General features: G+C 36.3%; 2 protein-coding genes and 1 long non-coding RNA gene across 5 annotated transcripts in view; 1 reads left to right on the forward strand and 2 right to left on the reverse strand.

The window, feature by feature from the left end:
• The first annotated feature begins 1,544 nt into the window (after nt 1–1,544).
• The window catches only part of LOC118272137 (WD repeat and HMG-box DNA-binding protein 1), a 36,624-nt gene continuing 13,765 nt past the window's right edge, over nt 1,545–24,403 (forward strand). The window contains exon 1 of the mRNA XM_035588497.2: nt 1,545–1,654. The gene's annotated coding sequence lies outside the window, so the exon portion shown is untranslated. The remainder of the gene's footprint in view (nt 1,655–24,403) is intronic.
• LOC126911449 (uncharacterized) lies at nt 9,889–11,136 on the reverse strand. Its single transcript, XR_007705989.1, has 2 exons — nt 10,688–11,136; nt 9,889–10,434 (listed from the first exon to the last, which is right to left on the reverse strand). It is a non-coding gene; the product is annotated as an uncharacterized LOC126911449 (long non-coding RNA).
• Nucleotides 17,880–24,365, reverse strand: LOC118272158 (trans-1,2-dihydrobenzene-1,2-diol dehydrogenase). 3 transcript variants are annotated; one of them, XM_035588519.2, is made up of 7 exons: nt 24,209–24,339; nt 20,055–20,089; nt 19,322–19,526; nt 18,873–19,161; nt 18,552–18,798; nt 18,291–18,444; nt 17,880–18,174 (listed from the first exon to the last, which is right to left on the reverse strand). In XM_035588519.2, the coding sequence occupies exons 3-7, from the start codon at nt 19,524–19,526 to the stop codon at nt 18,056–18,058; spliced, it is 1,014 nt and encodes a 337-aa protein (XP_035444412.2). In that variant the 5' UTR covers nt 20,055–20,089; nt 24,209–24,339; the 3' UTR covers nt 17,880–18,055. The 3 variants fall into 3 exon arrangements, with proteins under 3 accessions (XP_035444412.2, XP_035444426.2, XP_035444420.2); XM_035588533.2 differs by lacking the exon at nt 20,055–20,089 and having other exon boundaries at nt 24,209–24,365; XM_035588527.2 differs by lacking the exon at nt 24,209–24,339 and having other exon boundaries at nt 20,055–20,203.

Consider the following 24,403-nt stretch of genomic DNA (forward strand, 5'->3'; position numbering starts at 1 on the left):
TTTTCAAATGGTGGAGCTTTAGATAATGCTCTTGGTTGTACTCTTTAATTAATTTAAACCCTACCTTTGGAAAACATAAAGCCTTTTAAATGTCTACAGCTCCATAGCGGTCTTTATCCCAAAAATAAGTTGCTAAATTTTACCGTGCGGAATATATTTAATATTAAAGCCGAGGATATTATTCCCCTGGTTACGCCATTACTTCATACATAACACGGGAACCCTTTTAGTTGCACTCCCTTGGCCAATACTGTATGGCTTACGATCATTGTTAACTTGGATCTTTCTTATAAGTAGATAAGTAGGTAGGTATAAGTAACCATACTTGTCCAAATAAGTAAGTACTACCTCCGATGAATTCTGATGAATAGATAAAAACTATAAATGTTTGCATGCCATTTACTACTTCATGACGTAACATCTACTATGCGGTCGATATACTTGATGTCTGACTAATCAAATCGTAATAATAAAAAAAAGATAAATAAATAATAATAATAATTGTTTTGACGTTCAAAAGTGCCTTACCGGTAAATTTGAAATAAATAATTTTGACTTTGACTTTCACTTAAAATGAGATTTACTTACTAGAACTTTGCCTAATAAAATATATTCTACTTAGGTAAATGAATAGTCAAAGAACATAAAATCAAATGATCCAACGTAACCCATTAGGTACTTTCATTTTCTTTACTTTGAACGTATTCTCCGTAAATACAAAATCATAAAGCTAATGGAATTCCCTTTGTTGTACAAATAATGGACATGAAGGCGGTTTACTTACATATTGTTACACCTTTTACCCTTTACGTAAATATCAAGTAATATATTAATAATAATGACATAGGTACGGTTTCTCATAACAACATTAGGTGTATTCTCCAAAGTCACGTATCTACTTAAATGTTATCTTTTTTTAAGACGGGAAAATCATACATATATTCCCTCTCGTGCGAGGCGAGAGGGAGTGTCAGGCTCTTACTGACTTAACACGTTCACTGTCCAGTGACTCCAAATGGAGTCACATTTTTATCAAACTCACATGACTCCGGTTGGAGTCATAATCCAAAAGTAAATTTGATGTTTTTTTATTGACCGGACGTATGAATAAGACGAAAAAGATTTTCATGGAAAATTTTAAAGAGCCACCGTAAAATGTTGCCAGTTTCCTATATATGAAGAGGGTAAAATAAAACGAGTTTGTCGATGGACGACGAATATGTTTTATGACTTTGTACTGGGACAGTGAACGTGTTAAAACCACAATTCTAGCTTACGAGCAGAAAATGGGAATAAAAAGAATACTTAGACGAAGCATCCGAAAGTAAATTGATATGTGCTGACTTATACCAAGTAATATTTTACAATTCTAAAAATTTTAGAGAAACAACAGCATCATCACAAGTACATCGAAGCTACGTAATCTCATCATCCATTACAGTTTAAGCAACGATGGCGGACTGATGTCGCCATTACAAGACAATGGTGGAACAAACCTGATACTTGTTAGTTCAATAATAAGGCTGAGGTTGACGGAGCGTGATGCGTGCACGCAGCGCCGGCGATTAGCCGTACTAGTCTAATGATGCGTGGCAATCTGTGATGGGTCCTGCGTGCCTCCAGGATATCAATCATGGCGCGGCAAAAAAATACTGTGAGTAATCGAAGACATTGGAACCTTGCCTCGACTATGTTTTTAAAACCAAAAAACCTTTATTTGGTAATTCATTCAACTATAAACGTTTTCGATTTTAGACCTATTCTATCCAATTTTCACGGCCGGTGTTAATTTTATTTCGTTGTTGTAGCGCTTCTTTAGAATTTTTATTCCAAAGTTAATTTGGATGGATTTTTTTATCTTTTGTTACGATTTATTTCGAAATTGATGATTATAAAAGTGGGAATTGAGACATTACTATTTAAATTCTAAGCAAAACAAAGTTTAGTTTACGTACTAAAGCTACCAATACAAAAAGGGTCATTCGTCTTATCCCTGAAACCACATAAACATTTTATTTTCACGTATCCTGAACAATATCACTGTCCGCAAATAATTGTAGGGCCGGTCACGGACGTGGGGGTAACAGAGGCCCGACCGTACGTAATCTTAATAAAGGGATAGGTCCCCTGTGTCCATACAAACTAATAGGGCGCCTTGGCCGGGGTCCGCGGAGAAGGGCAACGGTCCATAAGTTGCAGGAATACAGTCGCGTTCCCAAACCTTAATGTAACAGCTGTGACAAATGGCATTTCTCGGAAAAAACGAAACGAACTGACTGATAAATGCGCCGTTCAAAAATGTATAAATGAAAAAGCGGCCGTGTACACCACAGGTCGACATTGTGGAATAATTTTCTTGAGTGGTAGATTGTTGTAAAATTTTGTTTTATAGCTTCTGCCCGAGACTTCGTACGCGTAATCCCGTTTTTTCCATGGATAAAAAGTTATCTATATCCTGTATCCTGTCTCCTGATCCTAAGCTACTCCACACTAATTTTCAGTCCAATCCACCATTGACCGTTTTGTCGTGAAGGAGTAATAAACAAACAAATAAAATAAACATACAATCTTTCGCATTTATATTACGAGTATGGTATGATAGGATTAAACCAAAGTATCAACGTTTATTTTCTAAGAATACATATTTCGAAACCCTTTGTTTGAAGACGTTGTTATCACTTTTCGTTCCATTCATACAACAAATCTTTGTTCCAAAGCCTCGCCGCCTCACGTAGAGTCTACACGTGCTTTTCTTCAGTAACAATGGTAGAAGTCGTTGACACTCATTCATTAGCGTTATCCCCGCATTATCAAGATATCAGACAAACAAGTCGTTTCATCACGTTGATAAGCCGTGTCCCGCCCTGTGATGCTGTAAGGCGAGAAGGGAGCTGCCTCGAGATAATGTGTCGACACGTGTGCCTGTGCAAACATTAACCTAACTGTAATTTAAAGCTGTGGCCTCTGCGGTTAGGTAAACGTAGTACCTTACATGATGCATAGTTTACTACGCAGTAACGTGATGCACAGCTGCACATACCTGTCTAGTACAGTAAGAGAGCATTCTTCAATTTTCTAAGAATGGCCAGATGCGTAAATATTCACGTAGCATGTATTATAAATGTCTCCTCATACTTAATACTGAGATAATTATAATCGTATCATAATACATCTAATTTCTAAAACGCTTCTGAAGATGTATAAAGAGGTACTACGTAGGTACGTCTTAACATAGATCTAGTTGTACTTCCGTGATGATATATTATAATTTGTACCAGTAGGTAGGCAACTCACCTCTAGATGCATGTATAATTAATTATCTAGCTTATTTTTCTTGGCATTTTTTCAACTATGTTGGCCTCGGTAAGCACCTAGAGTTTTAACCCAATTTTACAGTAGGTTGCTGGTATGTAGGTATACTTACATGAAAAATGCACTACCTACATATTTATGTCGACTACCTTTTCTTTTGCCTTCCACAACACAATGTAGGAAATATTATTTAAATTTTTGGATACGAAAAATATTCAAAAAGTTGTAGTTTCAACAGCCCAACAATAATACGCATGGCCACGCTATTTTCATGGCCTAGACTAACTAAAGACAAATGCGAAAAGGGGTAACGAGAGGGTCATGTGACAGAAAAAACAATAATTTGTGATTTCTTTATTGTTCTTGATAAACATTAAAATATTTATTTCAATTTAAATTTTACAACCGCTTGTAAGCAGAGCATAGAGATCCATTTGCAGTTATGACGGAGGAAATGATTATCTTGTCTTTGTTTTAATGAACAGCAGAACAGCTCTCCATTATAAGAGTTGCGTGTGCGCCAGTTTTCTCCGTAACAAGCATTTAGTCCTTATTAGGCAACGAGGGAAGTATGAAAATAGTCACGCGGAGTGACACGGTGTCATGAGACGCGACGATGCGCCACGGTCTGTCACGCGACTGCTCTTCCGTCCCTTCGTATCTAATGCACGGCAGCCATTGTTACTTGAAAACAACGCGGAGAAAGTTTCGCGCCGCAATTAGATTGATTAGATGGCGTTCAAGGAAACATTTAATAGTTGAGGAAGAGCACGAGAAAACTTCGTGCTGTGCCATGAAATATTGATGAGCATTCTCTTCACTTAACTTGAAGCAAATGGACAAGAGTAAAAAGTAAACAGAGAACTGTTTGCGCTAATTATTATGGAATAGAAATAAATAAGATACCTACTTTCTTACGCTTAGCACAAAGTTCCATGAAATTACAACTTTATTATATAAGCAATCATTTTCATAATTGAAAAATTGCATAGATGCTTTCAACTCGACAGATGAGTGGTTTCGTGTCAAATCTTGTTCATAAGTAAAAGAGTAAAGTAAGTATAGCGACAACTAATTTGTATGGCTGCACTGATTACATAAATCCTACTTTAGATTGATTAGTCTGTCTGAGAGTTTAAGCTCTCATTTATTAACTTAGGTACGTAATACCTGCTTGTAGTCAATTTAACTTCAAAGTATCAACTACACAACGTAAAATACCTATGTATGTAGATGTGTATCGTTTGATCGTTTCACTGAAAAAATAAAGTGAGGGTAAGTTCGGCTACCCGACCGCGTAGCCCGGCGTAGCATTGCGTAGCCTAGCGTAACTTAGCGTAGCCCGGTGTAGCCTCACGTAGCTTGGCGTAACCAAACTCATCTCAGTCAGAACTCTGATCCTTTCCATCATTCAGGTTTAGACGTTCTGGACTTCGGATTTCTTCAACTTTGGTCCTATGCAAACTTTTGAAAAGAACTACCTTAATAATGGTTAAAAACCGTAATACGTAAAAACGAAAAATGCTGACGAATTGTAAACCTCCGCCTTTTTTCTGAAGTCGGTTAAAATGGTAAATAAATAATACAATCGTTTCGTTTAGTTACGGAACCATTAACGCCATCTGTCAGATACCTTCGGTAACGTTTTACTTCACTCATTATTACAGTTGTTATCGCCTTGGATAGTTCCGATAATATTAACTAGATGGCGTTAGTAGTGGTATTTAAATAAAAATACTACAGTTTTATCATACATATTTTATGTACAAAAATTACATTATACCTATACTAGAATTTAGATTATTAGATAATAAACGAGACAGAAAATAAAGAACTACAATCCAGACCAGGTATTTCGAACAATACGTGAACTAATCTCCAGTTATTGCCCGCATTCTACACGCATATGCATTGTACATAAGCAGGTGAGACCTATTTAAATTCGTGCATTAATATGTAACAGAATAACTAATATCTACATAAATACTAGCCAACCCAGCAAGATAAGTGGCGAACCATTAAATACTGTACATAGGTTTATTAAGTTAAACCAATTGCTATTAGTCTTTAATGTATCAGTCAAATATTGCCTTAATAGGGGTATTCCTTGGCATCAACTTCGAAGTATAGGTACATCTAGGTGTTTTCGCAGAGTATCTTCCAGAATTGCTAAATTATTGCTTTCCTGGTGTGTCATACAAGGAGACTCTAATTGCCGTTCTCAAAGACATTTACAAGACATTTATTTTAATAGTTTAAGTAGGTAGCTAATCCTAATGATTACTTAAACTATTCCTTAATAACGATTTTGTTCTGAAAACAATTGTTAAGGACCGGGTTAAGTAACCATGAAATGACTCTGAATGCAGCAGTAAGATCTGAGAATGTTTTTTTAAGATTAAAAAAAAAATATATGTCATTATTCTCCCTTTATGAAATTAGCTTAAATCACTCTTTAACTATAATGTAACAAAAAAACCTTAAATATGACCGCACTCCGTAGCGACAATTATGTAAAAGAAAGACAAACAAACACTTAAATCATATTTTATAATGTGAACAAGGATTTATTACGGAGTAATTAGGTAAATGCTTATAATTGCTTACTGATATATGTATGGATCATTTACAAGTAGGTGCCATAACTGTCACACTACGATCTTCACAACAGGTAACAAATCACTACGTGATTAATTATTAGGTATTTAATTACATTTTAACTACCCAAAGATCTTATCTTAACTTCAAACGACATTCCATTGTGTGCATGACATAGCTACGTGCTTTCACGGTGCATTTTCTCCAACTTAATATTGATATTGTTAATAAATGATTTACTAGTGAAACGTGAATTAGTTTCTCGTTACTACATTGAATGAATTACGTCCTAACTTTTCTATTACCTATTAAGATTTTCTACACATTGAATATAAACCAATACCTACAAACGTAGGACATAGAAAAATAAGTTTACCGGCCGCTGAGACAAGACTAGACCTAATCTAAACAATCACAAGCATTTTTCGCAGCACAATCACCATATTTTAGTTATTTTGCAAAAATTTTTCATGGCTGTATTGTGTATTATACGCATATAATAAGTTAAATACCGGTTCGGAACTGTACGATCGATTGTATGTATCTGCCTAATTTCATCATATCAACCACAAGACGTCCACTGCTGAACATTACCCTCTCCTGCCTAGCTTAAAACTGCAAATATATTTTGTATTGATACTTTACTAACGTGTTTATTATGGTAAAGCCTACGAATTAAAGGCTTAAACTAATGTATGCTATTATAATAAGTGTCGGCCCTTATTTTTGTTAATCCATACTTATCCTAATTGTAGTGTTTGATCCACGAGTTTAATGTTTATCTGTTATGTGTTAATACTCACGATAAGAGATCAATAAATATTTAAATAGGTTTGTGGAGTTGTGCAATATTACGTCAGGTAAACCTAGGTAAGCACAAAATTACACATAGTCATGATTAGGTCCAAATATTATGGTAAAACCATTGATGATACCTTACATACTAGGTATAGGATGTTGTTTGTTATCAACGTGGGTAATTCGTGACTTTGGTAATTACTGGTATCTATTTTATCTTGTACATTGATATCACCACATTCATCGCCATATTGGGTACCTCATCAGAAGATTAGCGAACAATTAGTATCTATGTTATAATGTGTATGGGAATGGAAGGAAATGGGAAATGGACTACTCCAACTGGAAAGAAAAATAATAAATATAAGAGAGGCTACCGGCTGCTGTCACCTTTGGTTCTTCCTTCCATACAAAGTGTGGCAGACCTTCCCCAAATTCTTTTTTACTTTAATTGTGAAAAATAATCTACATTAGGTACAAATATAAAGTGACCGTGACGTGTGGTAGCGTAGCACTGTACAAAGTAAACAAAACGTGACGAATTTTATTCTAATTATCTGTTGTTTATTTTGTAAACGTTTTCATTGTTCAGTCTCATGTGAAAGTAGCTAATAAAATAAATTATTTTTCTAATCAGCTTTTGTAACTACATACGTAAGTAAATTGGTGATACAAAGTGTTAGTTTATAGCCTTTTCTGTGATGTTACATATACAAGTAGACAGTGATTGATCCGTTACTTTACAGTGAATGGAAATATTTTAACAAAGGCGTCAGGTCTTAAAGAAGTTAACAATGTCAATTATTATGTATATGTATGGCAAATGTGAAAATTAGAGTACCGCTAAGTGATTACATAAGGCATACCTATTGTGAAATTGTTTTGTTACAATGGCAGCTTGAAATAAACGGCATAGTGAATGCGAATAACTAGTTATGTACAACACCCGCTTATAGGCAATTCAATTGTATGTCATGCTTGTATTTCCCCTTTCCCAGAAGGGGTAATCTGAGGTTTGACATGTAGCCAATTGTCCTCAGTTTCCAGAGTCTAGGTATCCTAAGTAGCAGGAAAACTCATACTTGGCCTATTTCATGGAACTCATCATAATGAGTTATCAATTTTGTACATACCTATCTAGGTATTTAATACATACCTACCTATGAGTAGGTATCGTTGTGTGAATGAGGTTATCGGAGGCCCAATTCCCCCTTCCCAATCTTCCCAATCCCCGATCCCCCAACAATTAAATTCCTAACCCCCAAAAGGCCGGCAGGCGGCAACGCACTTGTAACGCCTCTGGTGTTTCAAGTGGCCATGGGCGGCGGCGATTACTTACCACCAGGTGATACGTCTGCTCGTTTACCGGTGTTGTGTGTTCCATAAAAAAAAAGGTAAATAGGTAAGTAGAAAAGTCAGCAGGGGTCACGCGCATGCTACCCACACTTAGGTGTACAACGGTATATTGCAGTAATGCGTAGTTAATTACGATTTAAACGCTGCGCAGGTACCTAAATGACTAATACCTACTAAAAAAATACATCATCTTCAATGAACAAGACATCGCCAACTTTTCCATTTTGTGTCAAGGATATCTCTCTCCAAGTTTGCATGAGCTGGAGAAAATCGAGTCTTAGCTTCACATTTATGTTTGTTTGTCATTCAGACAGAATGGATTCTCACAGAGCACGTGGTTGCCGTGTTTGAGGAATAGCTTTGACAGTTCATAGTGCTCTGAATTCAGTAAATCAATTATATCTGAAAAAGAAAGACCTTTTTAACCGACTTCAAAAAAAAGGAGGAGGTTCTCAATTCGACCGTATTTTTTTTTTTTTTTTATGTATGTTAATCGATATCTCCGGCAGTTATAGACCGATTTGAGAAATTATTTTTGTGTTTGAAAGAGTACGATGTCAGTGTGGTCCCATATCATTTTTTTTAAAGTCTGACCATAAATGTGGAAGATAATCCAGGGAACTCCTCAAAAATGAACAGAATGTGCTCTGCGTTTGAGTTTAAGTGATGTATATTAGCTTATCTTTCTGAGTAACCATAAAATTCAGGACAGATAGTAGCATACCTGGTATAGAATGATGGGTAGCTTGATGTGCTGTCTGATTTACATGTGTATGTAGGTATCTAATCTGTTTGTGTTTGACAAATGCATATCTCTGGCAGTTATAGTCCGATTTGAGAAATTCTTTTTGTGTTTGAAAGAGTACGATGGCAGTGTGGTTCCATATAATTGTTTTTAAAGTCTGACCATAAATATGGAAGATAATCCAGGGAACTCCTTAAAAATGAGCAGAATGAGCTCTGCGTTTACGTTGAAGTGATGCATACTAGCTTATCTTTCTCAGTAGCCATAAAATTCAGGACAGATAGTAGCATATTTGGTATAGAATGATGGGTAGCTTAATGTGCTGTCTGAGTTACCTGACTGTATACCTATGTGGGTATGTAATCTGTTTGTGTCTTTGACAACTGACTATGTATGTAGCTTATGAACAGGTTACTGTTAGCTGTCGGCTCAGCAGATCATAAGGAAGGGTATCAGGTTAATATACATTTGAAAATAATGTAATTATGCGTCGATATGGATAGATATTAATATTATTCATTTAAACGGCGCTGTCTCATATGAGCAGCGCGTTTAATAGGTCGACCCATACTCAAATAAGTTATTCACTAAAAATCAAGAAATAAAAAACAATTTTAACAAAAAAACCGACTTCAAAAAATAAATATTCCAAAACAAATTAATATGCACTAAAAAGTAAAAGAAATAATTGCGTATTTTTCAACAACTTAATAGATCAACTAACTTTACTAACTCATCACACACATTATAACGTAAGTAGGTAGGGGAAGTCAGCTCAAAGCGGCCACCTTAAATTTGAGTTTAAAAAAAAGCCATTGAACGAAAGATTTTTAAAGAGAATTTTTTTCTAGCTAGTCGAGAATTTATCGAATTTTTGAAATGGCCAATTGAAATTTGCGTAAGTTGAATAATAATCATATGATTTGCAGATTACGAAAACTTGTCATAAAACCGCTTTGCCCGAGTGGTCGCCCAAAGCGGCCACGGGGGTAAGGGCAACGTGGCCACCCCAAAAGTTTTTAAGCAATGAATTGTTTTTTGTTGGAAAATACCGTGATTGACAAAATAAAAATGCAAAATCAAAAATCAACACATATAATTCACATAAAAAAAATCAACAACATTTTACCTATTTTAATCACAGTCAGTCATAAAAGTAATTTATAAAAATCGATATACTTGGGATTTGTTGAAGCCTCGAGCTCTGGCTATGGATGTGGGTTCTGGTTGTCGCAAGGTTAAATTAGGATGACGCATGATGAAGCCTTTATAAAAATCGTGTCCAACCGTTTCATTTTCAAAAGGATGTGGAATATGGTTTGATTCAGCATATTGAAACACAAGCTGCAAAAAATCTTCCTTTGTGAGGCCAAAAAAGAGGTTGTCCATATGAAACAAGTACTCTAAGACGCCTTGTTCCTGTTGTGGTGTAAACACTGTGGTAAATCTGCCAAGTTTTTTTATGGCAGATCCAGGTGCCTTCTCAGCGTTGTGCGAGGGATACCGTATTATATTGACACAGATTTAACTGACTTACGCTTTTCTGTGACCTCTTTAATGGCTCGGGGCATCGCAGCTTCGTCCCAAGAAGCCTGCGCTGTTTTTCTCTTGTAGTTATTGACCATCTAAACGAAATAAATAAGAATTATATCTATGCAGCAATAATATGAAAGTAAGGGCAAAGCGGTCAGTTGACCGCTTTGCCCGAGCCGCTTTGCCTTTTTCAACCATTTTATTTAAAAAAATATTTTCACTCACATTAATTACTATATTTCGAAGCAAATACGACACAAAAAAGGCAAAATAGATAAGTAAAGTTAAACGTGCAATAAAAGCATTTTAATATAAATAGTTTTGACCAAAACAGGTTGAACTTACCTCGTATTATTTTAACAAAACGCACAAAAACATATTTGTCGTTACTAGAACCACGCGTTCGTTCTCCTTCCTGAAAATGAGTGACTGGCGCGGGGCGGGAGGTTTGGTTATACGTACAGAACGGCAATGTTGCGCTATCATTTCAAATAACCGAAAAATTAGGAGTGGCCGCTTTGCCTCCTATGGCCGCTTTGAGCTGACTTCCCCTACAATTATTGTTATTTTTGGAGTCGGTGTCAGCCTGGGAAACGCCAACAACTAGCACGGCACGGGCGGAGTGGTGGTTAAGTACCTACTTACAATTGGTGTAAAACTGTAATGATTTGTTGTGATAATAGGTAAATAACAAACCTATCTTAGTTGGCTGACACCGACTCCAGAAGTAACAATAATTGTACCTACTTACATTATAATGTGTGTGATGAGTTAGTAAAGTTAGTTGATCTATTAAGTTGAAGAAAAATAGGCAATTATTTCTTTTACTTTTTAGTGCATATTAATTTGTTTTGGAATATTTATTTTTTGAAGTCGGTTTTTTTTTTGTTATGTACCTTTTGTTTAGTTGCTATGAGTCATTAAGAGACCAGATAGGGAGGTAACAGGTTCATCTAGATTACATCGATTGTTGTAAGAACATACCTACATTCCTAAACATTATAATGTTTATAAAATAGTGATAATAATTATCACTAGTTTCAGTGCGTGCGCACCTAGGTAACCATTTTTATCAAATAATTGTTGAAAACATTTAGTGAACATATCACTTAAATACTTAATGTTTTTGTGTAAATATTTTGAATAATTTGCAAAACTTAGTTAAGTAATTCGTACCTACACATGACATTAGATTTTGCAAGATGATTTAATAAATTTATCTATTCTAAATGTAAAATGACCATTATATACGAAATTGCATATTGAGGAAGGAATATATCTACATATCTTGTTTTTTCAACCCGTGAAGCAACATGTTTTTGCCAGAGCTGTCAGCTAAATAGGTAGGTACTTAAGTAGGTACCTACTTCTGGCAATAGAATTTCCATACACATCTTCCTCGTCTGTTCTTAAAAAATTTACTTTAGTTTACACAACTTTCATTAGGTACAGTCATCGATTTCAGTTATCATCTCCCTTATCTCTGATATCGTTTTTGATACGGTCTATTTTTGTTTGGTTCCACTTAGTCCCAAACAAAGTAATTTCTTAGTCAGTAAGTACTTTCCAAACGAGTTTCTTTATTACGGAGGTTAAGGGTAATTATTATATTAGACTTGGTACTTAATCCCTCCTTAATGGTGTATAGTCTTAAACCTGCTCAAAGTAAAGTCTGTATTTACACCAAATTATGTACCGACTAAGAACTCAATAAGCTCAATAAAGATTTATAAACGTCTAGCCCGGATGTCGTTCATTGCGCTGACCTAACTAACGTCCCGTTCATTCCTTTCCGTGGATTATAATCTAGAAAGAGTTTATTGGTTTTTTTTCTGTGGTATAGTTGGATCACCTAAAGCAGTCTGCGCCTCCCATGGGCATCGCGATACCCGTAGGTAACACCAGAAGAGTTACAAATGAGTTGCCGGGCCGTTTGGTGGTTAGGAATTTAGGGAGTAGGGAGATTGGGGAGGAGAGAAATCGGGCCATTGACCAAATCCTCGTAAGAATCAAATACTTTTGGAATGGGTTTTGGCAAATTCGCTGGTTCTGTTCTTGTTCCTGGTAGCTACTGCCACTATCTCCTGATTGTCCTTGTTAGGATACGAGTTGAAAGTGTTGACAAAATCATAGCTGATCCTTCCAGCTATCACAATACCCCACACAATGTCATCTGTGAGAAAGTAAATAAGTACTTAAATCTCTATAAATAACACATTAATGTTATAATGATAAATGAGATATGTAACACAGATGAGTGTCAAGGCGTTCTATTGTCTGGTGTGTTGAGGTGTTTACCTTTCAAATCTTCTGTAAACTTATTATTGTTAGTTAAAATATTATTTTAATATGTACTTCAAGATGACATCTTGAACTCTGAACTAAAAAAACTCTGATCTAGTACTTAACGAATGCCAGTTTAGGTAAAGGTAAGGTAAGGTAAAATCAAAATTAAATAATTTTGATTTCGGACCACTATTCTACACATTTGAAACAAGATTGATCAGTTCACTTTATAACTAAAACCAGTTTCTATAATTTTTGAACGAACAAAAACTGCTCGTGAATAAAAACATAATTACCTATGTAACATATCTTACCTCCTTTAAACTATATTTAAATACAGATACCTATACCTATGTGTATTACGAAAATAATATTATTGTAGGGTAGACTGGGGGCAGTAGTAACAGTGGACAATAGTAACATTGGCGATATTTTGACTATTAAGCCATTAACGGATGTGTGCGTGAGCCTGAATACGCGCAGGACACGTCCCGACCTGCTCACTAGCCAGCAGCGCGCGAGCTGCGAAACTGACGTGTTAAAGACGAAATTTTATTTCTGCAGCACCAAAGTAAGTATTTCGTACTAATTAATTGTGTAATATCTACTTAAATTATCTATATTCTCTCGAGATTTTTCATTAAGTCGCCTTCTGAGCTATTGTATTTTGCGTAGCCTAATGCTTACTTTATAATATTTAGTATAGTATTAGTTATTTTAATTTTTCCATAGACTGTGTATTAAGGACAGTTGTACCACTGACGACGGGGACAATTGAAACGTTACAATTATCCCCGTGTCACAATTGTCCACATGTCCAATTTCGGAAATTGGAAAAAGAAGACTGCAATATATATAGATACCCCAGAAAAAGAAGCTATACGTAGAGAAGCAGAAACAAGGAAAAAAGCAAAACAAATTAAAATTAATTTTAGTGCAGATAGTACAAAAGGTCAGTATAAAGGAAAGGTCAAAGAAATACGAAAAGGAGAGCACCAAAAAGAGAAAACTAAAAATATTGTTGAATCTGACGAAGACCTACACTACCAAAGAGTGGTTTTGTCTTGTTTGTATAGAACCTTACAGCGCCAGCAGACCGTATGAGATCTGGATACAGCGCCCTCAGTGCAAAATGTGGGCACACGAGGAGTGTACAGCACAAGATGCAAATTATACCTGTCACACTTGCGAAAGTGTTTTTATTAAATTCTCTTTTGTCAATACTTTTTTCAACTTGAGTTGTTATGTTTGTTTTAGCAGAGTTCTAGTTCATTTCTAGATCGTAATAACTTATTGTGCCGAAGAATATGAGTTACGCGGATGGGGATATTTGTAACAGTGGACAATTGTAACACCATACAAACAGAAGAAAGTTGTTTATTTCGTATTTTATAAATGTTACTGAGTTATTACCAAACTTAAAACGAAAAGTAAGGCTCCTAATATTAATTTGTCAAATAAACATCGTTTTTGTTTGTTGAATAAAGCTAGAATAGCTATGTGCTTCTAGTTCAAATATAATTGTGTCCAGTTTAAATAATTAAAGAAATATCTTGTTTTTGTGATTAAAGATTGATTCATAACTGATAAGACTGCAATTAAAAATTACTTTGAGTATTCTTACTTAACCCACTTGTGTTTTATTTCATAAAAATCTTTTGTTACAATTGACCACACGATGGGTACAATTGTAACAATCGCCCTCCTAACGATAAAACTCAATTTTTAGGTTTCCTTTATTACATTAGTCGACTACGAGTAAAAAATACTTTAAATGAATAACCAGTGCCCCTAAATTCACTAAAAAAAATTATAAAAAACAAATAGATTTAACACCAGAGCCCGTCAAACAAAATGTGTTACGTTGGCCCCCAGTCTACCCTACCACTAACCTTTGTAAATCCAGATAGACGTATTCACTACACAACAACTGATAAATGTATGAAAGTCAAAGTTATTGAATTTTATGAGGTGATAGGCCATGTGAAATATCAATACCTATTATATTTTGTTTTTCTACACCCACCTTCAACGAAAGAAGATACTCGAATCATGCCATATCGACCATGACTCTTAAATATTGATATTATATTTCTTTTACGCCAAAGCCGAGATAATTATGGCGCCTCTTGGATCGTATTGGGTCACCTAGATCGAATAACCCAACTGAAAGATACTTCGCATCGAAGACTTAGACCTAGAGACCTGTAACATTCATATTATGAATACAGTACCTACAATAGATATCTATGGCAGTTCAATAATATCCATTTTGAGTCTAATTTAAATTTTGGCAGAGCTCCAAAAGGAAATAAAACACCTGTCTGGTCGAGAAACAAGTACCTAGTTGCTCCATAAAATGAACCCAAATTACGAACATCTAGTTTTTCTTACTTCATTTTAACATATGTAATGATAAAAATATTATATACTGATGGCCTCTGGCTAAGGACAAACTATAATTGGCAGATCCACATTTGACCAGTTAATCAGTTTATAGCAAAAAAACACATCCGAACGCAATCAACGCTGCTTGAACTCGTGGCTTCTTATCAAATTAAGATAACAGAATAAAAACTCTTTCAAGTTTCTCATAGATATGTAAATTGTAGGTATCGTGTGGAAACCCCTTTGGTAATCCGATTCTAGTTACCTTCCTGTTTTTATTTTTAGTCGGTTTCCTGTGAGTATTACGTTTCTTTTACAACAAACAAAGGGGAGGATGTTGGGTGTGTGACGTCCTACTACAGAACCTTTGACCCTGACGGTATCATCCAATACCCAAACCAGGGGCTGATAGAATACCGACGTGACATGTAATGCGACGCACAAGTGAAACATGAGAAAATCCGAATAAGTAGATTACTAGATAATCTACGATAATTTACGATAAATAAAAAAGTTAAAAATAACTTTAATTTCGGAAGTCGGTGTTTCTCGGTATTATTTGTTTGCTACACCGACTTCCGAAATTAAAGTTATTTTTAACTTTTTTAGTGAAGTCGGTTTATTTTTTTGTAAAAAGTATTTTATTTCACACTTTTTAGTTGCGATACTCAGTATCGAAACAAAAAAAGTCGGTTAAAATTCTCTATCTCAATAACTACTTGTATTGTATTGTCACAGTCACTTAATTAACTTTATTGTGATTTCTATGTGAGTATAAAGTTCCATTGGCCATTTCTGGTCTTCTTCATCAGTTCCACCTCTTTAAAGGTTACTTTTTGACTGTAAATGCTTCAATTCTAGATGAATATACCAAAATCACTATATAGTTCCCTATAATATTTGAGGAGTTCCCTCGATTTCTTTAAGATTCCATCATCAGATCCTAACTTGGTGACAATGGGACCACCTCAGAACTATCTACTTTCGAACAAAAAAAAGAATTTTGAAAATCCGTCGACAATTGACGGAGTATTAATTAACTTTATTGTAATTTCTATGTGAGTAGGCAGTTCCATTGACCATTTCTGGTCTTCTTCATCAGTTCCACCTCTTCAAAGGTTACTTTTTGACTTTAAATGCTTCAATTCTAGATGAATATACCAAAATCACTATGTAGTTCCCTATAATATTTGAGGAGTTCCCTCGATTTCTCTAAGATTCCATCATCAGATCCTAACTTGGTGACAATGGGACCACCTCAGAACTATCTACTTTTGAACAAAAAAAGAATTTTGAAAATCCGTCGACAATTGACGGAGTATTCGATGAACAAACATACAAAAAAAAAAAAAAAAACATACAAACAACCGAACATAGTACCTCCTCCTTTTTGTGAAGTCGGTAAAAAGAACCTCACTGTACGGAACTCTAGGGGAATTTATTCATCTCTACAATTTTTTTCATTAACAATAACTAATTTGACCTATAGACGACGCAACTGATAAATTGATTGTGATGTCAGTCACCCCCGCCTAGTTTGGCAGATATTACATCGATAGCCACCACGACATGTACGTGACTATAGGTACCTACACTCTAATCGCTTGAGAGCAAGGTCGCTTTATCATTTTTTAACGCTGATAACTCGATCTTTGCCATGACTATCCATATTTTATCATTTTTCACAGAATTATGTCATTCATAATTTGCACACTGTGTAAGATAGTCTATATTCGGAGTTCAAATGGTTTCTACGTAATATCGGAATCTGGAATTATTGCAGAAATGAGACCATACCCAGTACCAAGTTGTGCATAAATCGGAATCAACATTTTTAAGAATTATAATTAATTTCTGAGTGGATTCCCTCTATTTGTATCACTAGGCAAGTATGTATCTAATCGACGCCTTTTATTGTAGTGTTTTTAGAAGTTTAGTATACGAAGCTGCGGTCGACCTAGCGGGTTACTGGGGCTCCGGCTCAAAGTAGAAATAGGAACGGAGTGGTTTTTAGTCAGTAGATAAAGTCTCACATAGTAAAGTAAAAGTATCTCTAGCCTCACTCAAAGTGGGAGAAATCTTTAGATGATTATTTCACCCTCTTCAATATTCTATCCATAGTGCAGAGAAAGTTTTTTTTTTATGTTAAATGGGCCGACGTTTGGCCGCTATCTCGCCTGATGGTAAGTGATGATGCGGCCTACGATGGAGCACGTAAGCAACCTATTCACTCAGGCTTTGAAGACACCCAGGTTATACCCATCAGGAAACACAGACTCCGGCAAGGAGTTCCACTCCCTAGTAGTTCGCACAAGGAAGCTTGAAGCGAAGCGCTTCGTGCCAGTGGGTGGGATATCCACCATGAAACGGTGATGCGTCGTCGATTGTCTTGTGGTTCGATGATGGAAAGGACTAGGAGGAATCAAGTTGTGCAATTCCCCCGCACACTCTCCGAAATGTAAAAGTCCTGTATAATATGGAAAATCTAATAAATTTTAACGCAGTACAAAGTTTACTGTAGACACTAGTTATAAATTACTTATGCGAAAATTGACCTCCGCGCTTATGCGCTATTCATTTCGCAACTGCGTCGTCTCCAAGCTGACATCAGTTTAAATAACTTTTTGTGTACCCAATAGCAACACAATATTATCTATTTCAATGCGCACGAACACACTGTAGGTACATAAACTTACACCCATAGTAGAAATAGTCACAGAGACCGCAGTGTTTAGTAGTCATAATCACGTACCTACTAGCCTTCTCCGTGTCTAGCCTTTCAGTTTAATATCTCTCCATTCTCTAATGTGGTTACAATGTGTATTGTCAGTTAACCGTAACTAGTGAGTAATTAAAACACTCATTCATTTTCATTAAAACGTTTAATTAAACTTAAAACCTATTACATAAACATTTCACACTGCATAACATAGTATCGAATAGGCATATAGGAATCTTTTTAAGAACTAGTAAGGTCGTATGAGCACCGAGGTATATAGACGGACTATTAGAAGAGTCGTCGTGTATCTCTGATACCATTCAAGGATATTCTTGATCATCAGCATCATAGTGTACACCCAGCTGGCTTCTAACAGTGTCCATTAACTTAGCTAGTACTAGAGTCTCCTTGTGCGACATTCGGGGTGACTCGATCAATCCTGCAAATGACACATTTTGTTTTTCAAGTAATTAATGGTTTAACTAAAACTACCTAGAATACAATTTTCCGCTTTAAATACATTTAGGAAAGAGTAGTAGGGAAGTGGAAACATACCAGCTCGAATGCACCGAGCGACTTCAAGAGCCTGATAGACGAGCCCAGCGCTGTTTCCATAGACGTACGGCAACTTGGAAGTGTGTAACGGATACGTCCTCAGTGTGCCATCAACGTGTGTTACTTTATCAGGAAAGTGGAACGGATCCTCGATCTGTGAAAGACAATACTTGTTAGTTACATTATTTATTACTATGTACGCAATAGTAGTGCATCTTCCAACTTGGTATTTTATCAAGATCTTAATTTCAGATTTCTTACCGTAATACTGCCTTTCGTTCCATAAATGGTGGCCGTGTTCTTGAGAACCAAACGAGACTGAGTATTGAGCACAGCTCGCCTACCATCCCCATAGTCCAAAATTATAGTCTCGCTTTCATCCACCCCCGAACCATTGAGTTTACCAACAGCTGTCACATTCTTTGGTTCTTCTTTGAAAACATATTGGGATAGTTGCAATAAGTAAATACCGATATCGAGCACAGCACTACCGCCATATTCCTTTTTCCTGGAAATAAATAACGATAGTGAAAACCCCTCGAAATACGATAACTTTTGATTTGAATTGAAGGAAACACTTACAAAACTCTATCGCTTTCGCAGAAAATTCCGAAATTACCCTCAATGAGTCGAATTTCTCCAAGAGCACCAGCCTCGATCTCCTTCTCAACGTCAATGTAAGCCGGAGAGAAACGAGTCCAGACAGCTTCCATGATGAACAGGTTCTTCTTGCGCGCGAGGTTTATCACGCTCTGACTTTGTTTCGCATTCAAACAGAAAGGTTTCTCACAAAGTACATGTTTTCCATTTTCAAGGAACATCTTGCAGAGTCCATAATGGTCATTATTCAGAGCGCCGATGTAGACAACATCTAGAATAATTCAAATTGATTGTTTAATCACTTAATTACAAGGAATTGGGACAAGTTTATCAAGTTTTGTATTCGCTTGTCATGGCGTTAACTCCAGATAAAAATACGTTGATAAATGACAAGCGTTTATTTTATGTGAAACCGCCAGTCACTTCCTCACCTATATCGCTGCTGTTAGCTAATGCCTGGTATGAATCAAACACTTTCGCAATATTGTGAAGTTTCGCGAACTCCTCAGCCCTGTCCTTATTTCTGGCTGCCACTGCGACTATCTCCTGGTCGCCCTTCTCAGGGTACGAGTTAAACGCATTGACGAAGTCATTGCTGATCTTGCCAGCTGTTACAATTCCCCAACGTAGAGTCATCTGCAATAATGATAGGTAGATAATTTGTTTCCGATGGCTTTCTCACATTGTAAATAACATAAAACTCGCTAATTTAGTTAGAATCGGAACACTGTCGTTGACAAGCATTTTTTTCTTAATGGCTATTGTTATTTAAAGGTAATGAGATGATTTAATTTTAATCGATTTTTATTTGATCGATAAACAGTAAAAATAGAAACACATTAATGGCATTGTGCGTCCTTTAAAATATTTAAGTAAGAGGCTTGATGTTTAAATAGCTTGCAAAAGCTACCGATACTCTTACCAACGCGTTATTCCAAACCGGTTCAACTTTCATGTAAAGGTAAAGGTTCGCTTTCCCACCACTATAAAGAGTATTTAAGGAAAATGTAAGTGACTGATTTCGGAGAAATCAACAGTAACAATAACACAAATAAGCACAGTGAGTAAATTAATGTTCGAAAATCTTGAAGTTTTAAGAACATCAATTACATTCAGAAATAAGTACGTAAAGTTTATTTTATAAATACAAAAATAAAAACTCACCTTTCCCGAGTAGAGGCTCGCAAATGATTGATAAACTGAAAAAGCAGTTCAGCAGCTGAATGATTATCATTTGATAAACTCAAATACAACAATATTTTTGTGGTTATCTACAACAAGGTGATAAGGGGTCGCAGTATCAGCTCTCGTGGCTGAAGTTAAATACCTTGATTAATTGTAAGTGTAATTTAAACCGAAGTCGAAAGTATTACGATAGAAAATGATTTTCATTTCTGTTATTTCAAATTGACGTCATATCATAATTATCAAAACGTGATCATAACAATGAATCGGCTACTACACTCGCGAGCAACCAAATCGACTCAACCTATGTACATGTGCGCACTCGTAGATGATTTCTTAAAAAAATACTGAATTGTTTTTAAAAACCGATATACCATTAGAAAGCTTACAACTTCAGCTTTATATTGGTACCATTATTATAAAAATTGTATTAGCACTTTTTAAAATATTTAACTTAATTCAGCGGACAAGAGTATTTGCTCACTACGACACCAACAAGTTATAACACAAACTACCCCTATAAAACCTCCACATTAAGGTTAACTTTATCTGTAGCTTATCGTAAGTTGATCGTATACATCTCCGCAAAAACGCTTCATTTTATTTCCAAAAATTATGGATAGGACACCAGAAGAAGCCGCTCAACTCGTTGCTCTACTGGAACAAGGATTTAATCAGCGAAGAGTTGCTGCTCCGCTGAGTTTGAGCCAATCTGCAGTATCAAGAGTGTACAGAAGGTATCAAGATACTGGTGCCTTCAATCGAAGACCAAGAATAAGCCGCCACCGGTCCACCTCGGAGAGAGACGACCGTTTTATTATTTCAACTTCACTACGAAATCGTCACTTAACCGGTGTCGATGTTCAACAGGAACTCAGAAGAGTTCGAGGAGTGGCTGTTAGCGAGTGGACAGTACGAAGACGGTTGAAGGAAGCCAACCTCAACCCTAAACGGCCTGCCACAGGCCCGAAATTGACGACTCGCCATCGGCAAGCGCGCCTTCAATTTTCCCGAGAACAACTCGATTGGAGCATAGAACAATGGAGCCCAGTCTTATTTACTGACGAATGCAGAATGTGTCTGCACGGTAGTCGTCCCACAAGTGTTCAATTGGAATCATGTCCGGGCTAAGTGCTGGCCAATCCATTGTTCGTATTCCGCTGGCAAGTTCATTGTTACATCGAGTTGTTCTCGGGAAAATTGAAGGCGCGCTTGCCGATGGCGAGTCGTCAATTTCGGGCCTGTGGCAGGCCGTTTAGGGTTGAGGTTGGCTTCCTTCAACCGTCTTCGTACTGTCCACTCGCTAACAGCCACTCCTCGAACTCTTCTGAGTTCCTATTGAACATCGACACCGGTCAAGTGACGATTTCGTAGTGAAGTTGAAATAATAAAACGGTCGTCTCTCTCCGAGGTGGACCGGTGGCGGCTTATTCTTGGTCTTCGATTGAAGGCACCAGTATCTTGATACCTTCTGTACACTCTTGATACTGCAGATTGGCTCAAACTCAGCGGAGCAGCAACTCTTCGCTGATTAAATCCTTGTTCCAGTAGAGCAACGAGTTGAGCGGCTTCTTCTGGTGTCCTATCCATAATTTTTGGAAATAAAATGAAGCGTTTTTGCGGAGATGTATACGATCAACTTACGATAAGCTACAGATAAAGTTAACCTTAATGTGGAGGTTTTATAGGGGTAGTTTGTGTTATAACTTGTTGGTGTCGTAGTGAGCAAATACTCTTGTCCGCTGAATTAAGTTAAATATTTTAAAAAGTGCTAATACAATTTTTATAATAATGGTACCAATATAAAGCTGAAGTTGTAAGCTTTCTAATGGTATATCGGTTTTTAAAAACAATTCAGTATTTTTTTAAGAAATCATCTACGAGTGCGCACATGTAGGTTGAGTCGATTTGGTTGCTCGCGAGTGTACTTACGATGTGCAGTCAGCAAAATTTTATCAAGTCTGTCGTGTGTGTTATACACAAAAGGTTCCTTTTAACAGTTTCAACTAGATTGTACGGTAGAGCGGCTGGGAAACTGACTGCGAAGCAACGTGTTGCCACACTTGGTTGTTCTGGATCAGGGTTCGATAGGATGAGATCGGAATGGAACGCAAGATAGTGATGGAAAAAGTTGAACAAAATTTAGATCTAGGCCTATACACAGTTTTTATGTAGATACAAATTTAAATACCTAGAAAACTAGTCCCGGTGTAGTCCAGTGTTTCGTGATTTTAACTATCTGCACCCCAATTGTGAGACAATCAGCAGCTAGGTAATAACGTGAGGTCCCAGAATTGAATATGTATAATCTATTGATAGAGAGGTGCTTTGGGCTTATTAATTTATTCCTGGACAGGATGTGAATTGTGTTGTTTGTGTCGGCCAGGAAACGCAGTCGCGACAATGCAACAACCGGTCACCGCGACTCCGGCCGCACTCACCGTGCAATTTAAACGGGTTTGTAGTATGTAGCCATTTTGCTTAAACAAGTACCCGTGTACCTCTTTCCAACCAACTAGGAGTGATAAGACTCTTTATTAGTACCTCTAAATAAAGGACTACTGGACTACTATAAAGGACTAAATAAGGGACTTTTTAAATTTAATTTCGAATTTAATTTCGCTTTTCACTGGTTTATCAGCAAAGAGTATACATATTCTTTACTAGTTTACTTACTAATCTCGACAAGCGTGTCTAGATCAGATTTTTTTATCATAGATCGACAAACCAGCATCCAGACCACCAAACTAATGTAGGGTTAGGTACAAAGACCTTTTAAAAGTTCGGATTTGAGGATCGAGGATATTGGAGAAGAGAATTGGCCCGCCGCGACGGTAACTTTACTTTCACGACGAAACATAGTTAACGCTAGCGTTGTTTCACGTCGGTTTTCTGTAAGGTCATAATATCACTCCAGACGAGCGCGCCCATTCTTTCCGAAGCATGGCTCTCCCACATAATAATATTTTTTAACATGCACTTACAATAGTACAAAACCTTTTAGTCCTTGTAGTTTATTATACAGACATAGGTAATTACTATTACATAAACCGGCATTCGCGTCACGACGATTTATGCTATGGCCCACATGGAGCCACATTGCATATGATAACAGATGATAACATGCATACTTTTTGCATAATTTTGGTTCTAGACTGAAGTTGCATCCAATACATTATAGTTAGTTATTAACTATAGTTAGTACCTTCCAAACTTAATGCAGGTTCCAAATGCAGGTTCAGTAGATAAGTACCTTACTTAATGTAATAAGTTAGTGACCCAGTTAAAATCCTACTATTACTGATTGTATGATGAAACGGTAGATTCTGGTTGATTAAGTTTTTAGCTATAATAGCCAAATAGAACAGAAATAGGGTAGGCTAGTAGCAGTGCAGAAAACACGCCACAAACAAAAAGACTTTTAAAATAAAGTCTTATTTGCGGTCTTCTTCAAATCGCTGGCTTCAAGTCCCTAGCGATGGATATGCATAACACAAAAGGATTCAGAGGAGACAGAGTTCTGAATTCATTACTGGCATTCAATTGCTGAACATAAACAGATACTATTCCACATTACTGAGAGGCTGTTGTGTCCACTTTGAATCGGTACATTTATGAATAGAAATAGTTAGTCATGTTCCCATGTTGCTATTGGAACTATGAAGAATAAGTTTACTGTACCTATGATGGATTAATATAATTTATGCTTTATAGCCTTGCCAACAAGTTATCTAACTGTTTGGGAGAGGTAAATCTTAATAAATATATAATCAGTATGTGCACTATGCACCCGTACCGTTATAGGACAAGCTGAACAATGATTCGATTGTATGCTGGAATTAAAGCTTGTGATAATCACAACTTATTAGTTCTCAGGAACAGAGCTATTGGATATCCGAGTGCATTTCAGAGTACATAGAAAACAAAACCGGGGCGGATTTTATAAAAGTATGTAGTTTATAACAATAACTGTGCCAACTTTAATATAAAACGATAGTACTAGTATAAATATACAGTGGAAAAAGTACCTACCCACCGCATTTTATTACTTTTATTTTTTATTTGTGCCGAAAATATTTAATATAACGTCAATAAAAATCTTTATAATGGAAGCAGTCAAAATAAAAGTATACCTTGATGTCTTGTGAATCTCGTTGAGTAACAATAAAGTATCTATATTGATGTAAGCTGATAAAATAAATTACCTAACAAAAAAATAACTTTGTACTTGCAAACTGCAATCTCTGCAAACTGCAAATTGAAGTTTTAGTTCAAGTCAACGTCACTCTCACTCATGATGTCATTCATATCACAACTGTCAAATAACA

This window comes from Spodoptera frugiperda, chromosome 15 (assembly GCF_023101765.2).
Source record: "Spodoptera frugiperda isolate SF20-4 chromosome 15, AGI-APGP_CSIRO_Sfru_2.0, whole genome shotgun sequence".
NCBI lineage: Eukaryota > Metazoa > Arthropoda > Insecta > Lepidoptera > Noctuidae > Spodoptera > Spodoptera frugiperda.

Coding starts and splice junctions, on each gene's coding strand:
- LOC118272158 (XM_035588533.2), bottom strand. CDS start 19,526: ATGACTCTACGTTGGGGAATTGTAACAGCTGGCAAGATCAGCAATGAC. Junction 18,799..18,872: donor TGCGAAAGCGATAGAGTTTT/GTAAGTGTTTCC, acceptor ATTTATTTCCAG/GAAAAAGGAATATGGCGGTA. Junction 18,175..18,290: donor CGCTCGGTGCATTCGAGCTG/GTATGTTTCCAC, acceptor TGTCATTTGCAG/GATTGATCGAGTCACCCCGA.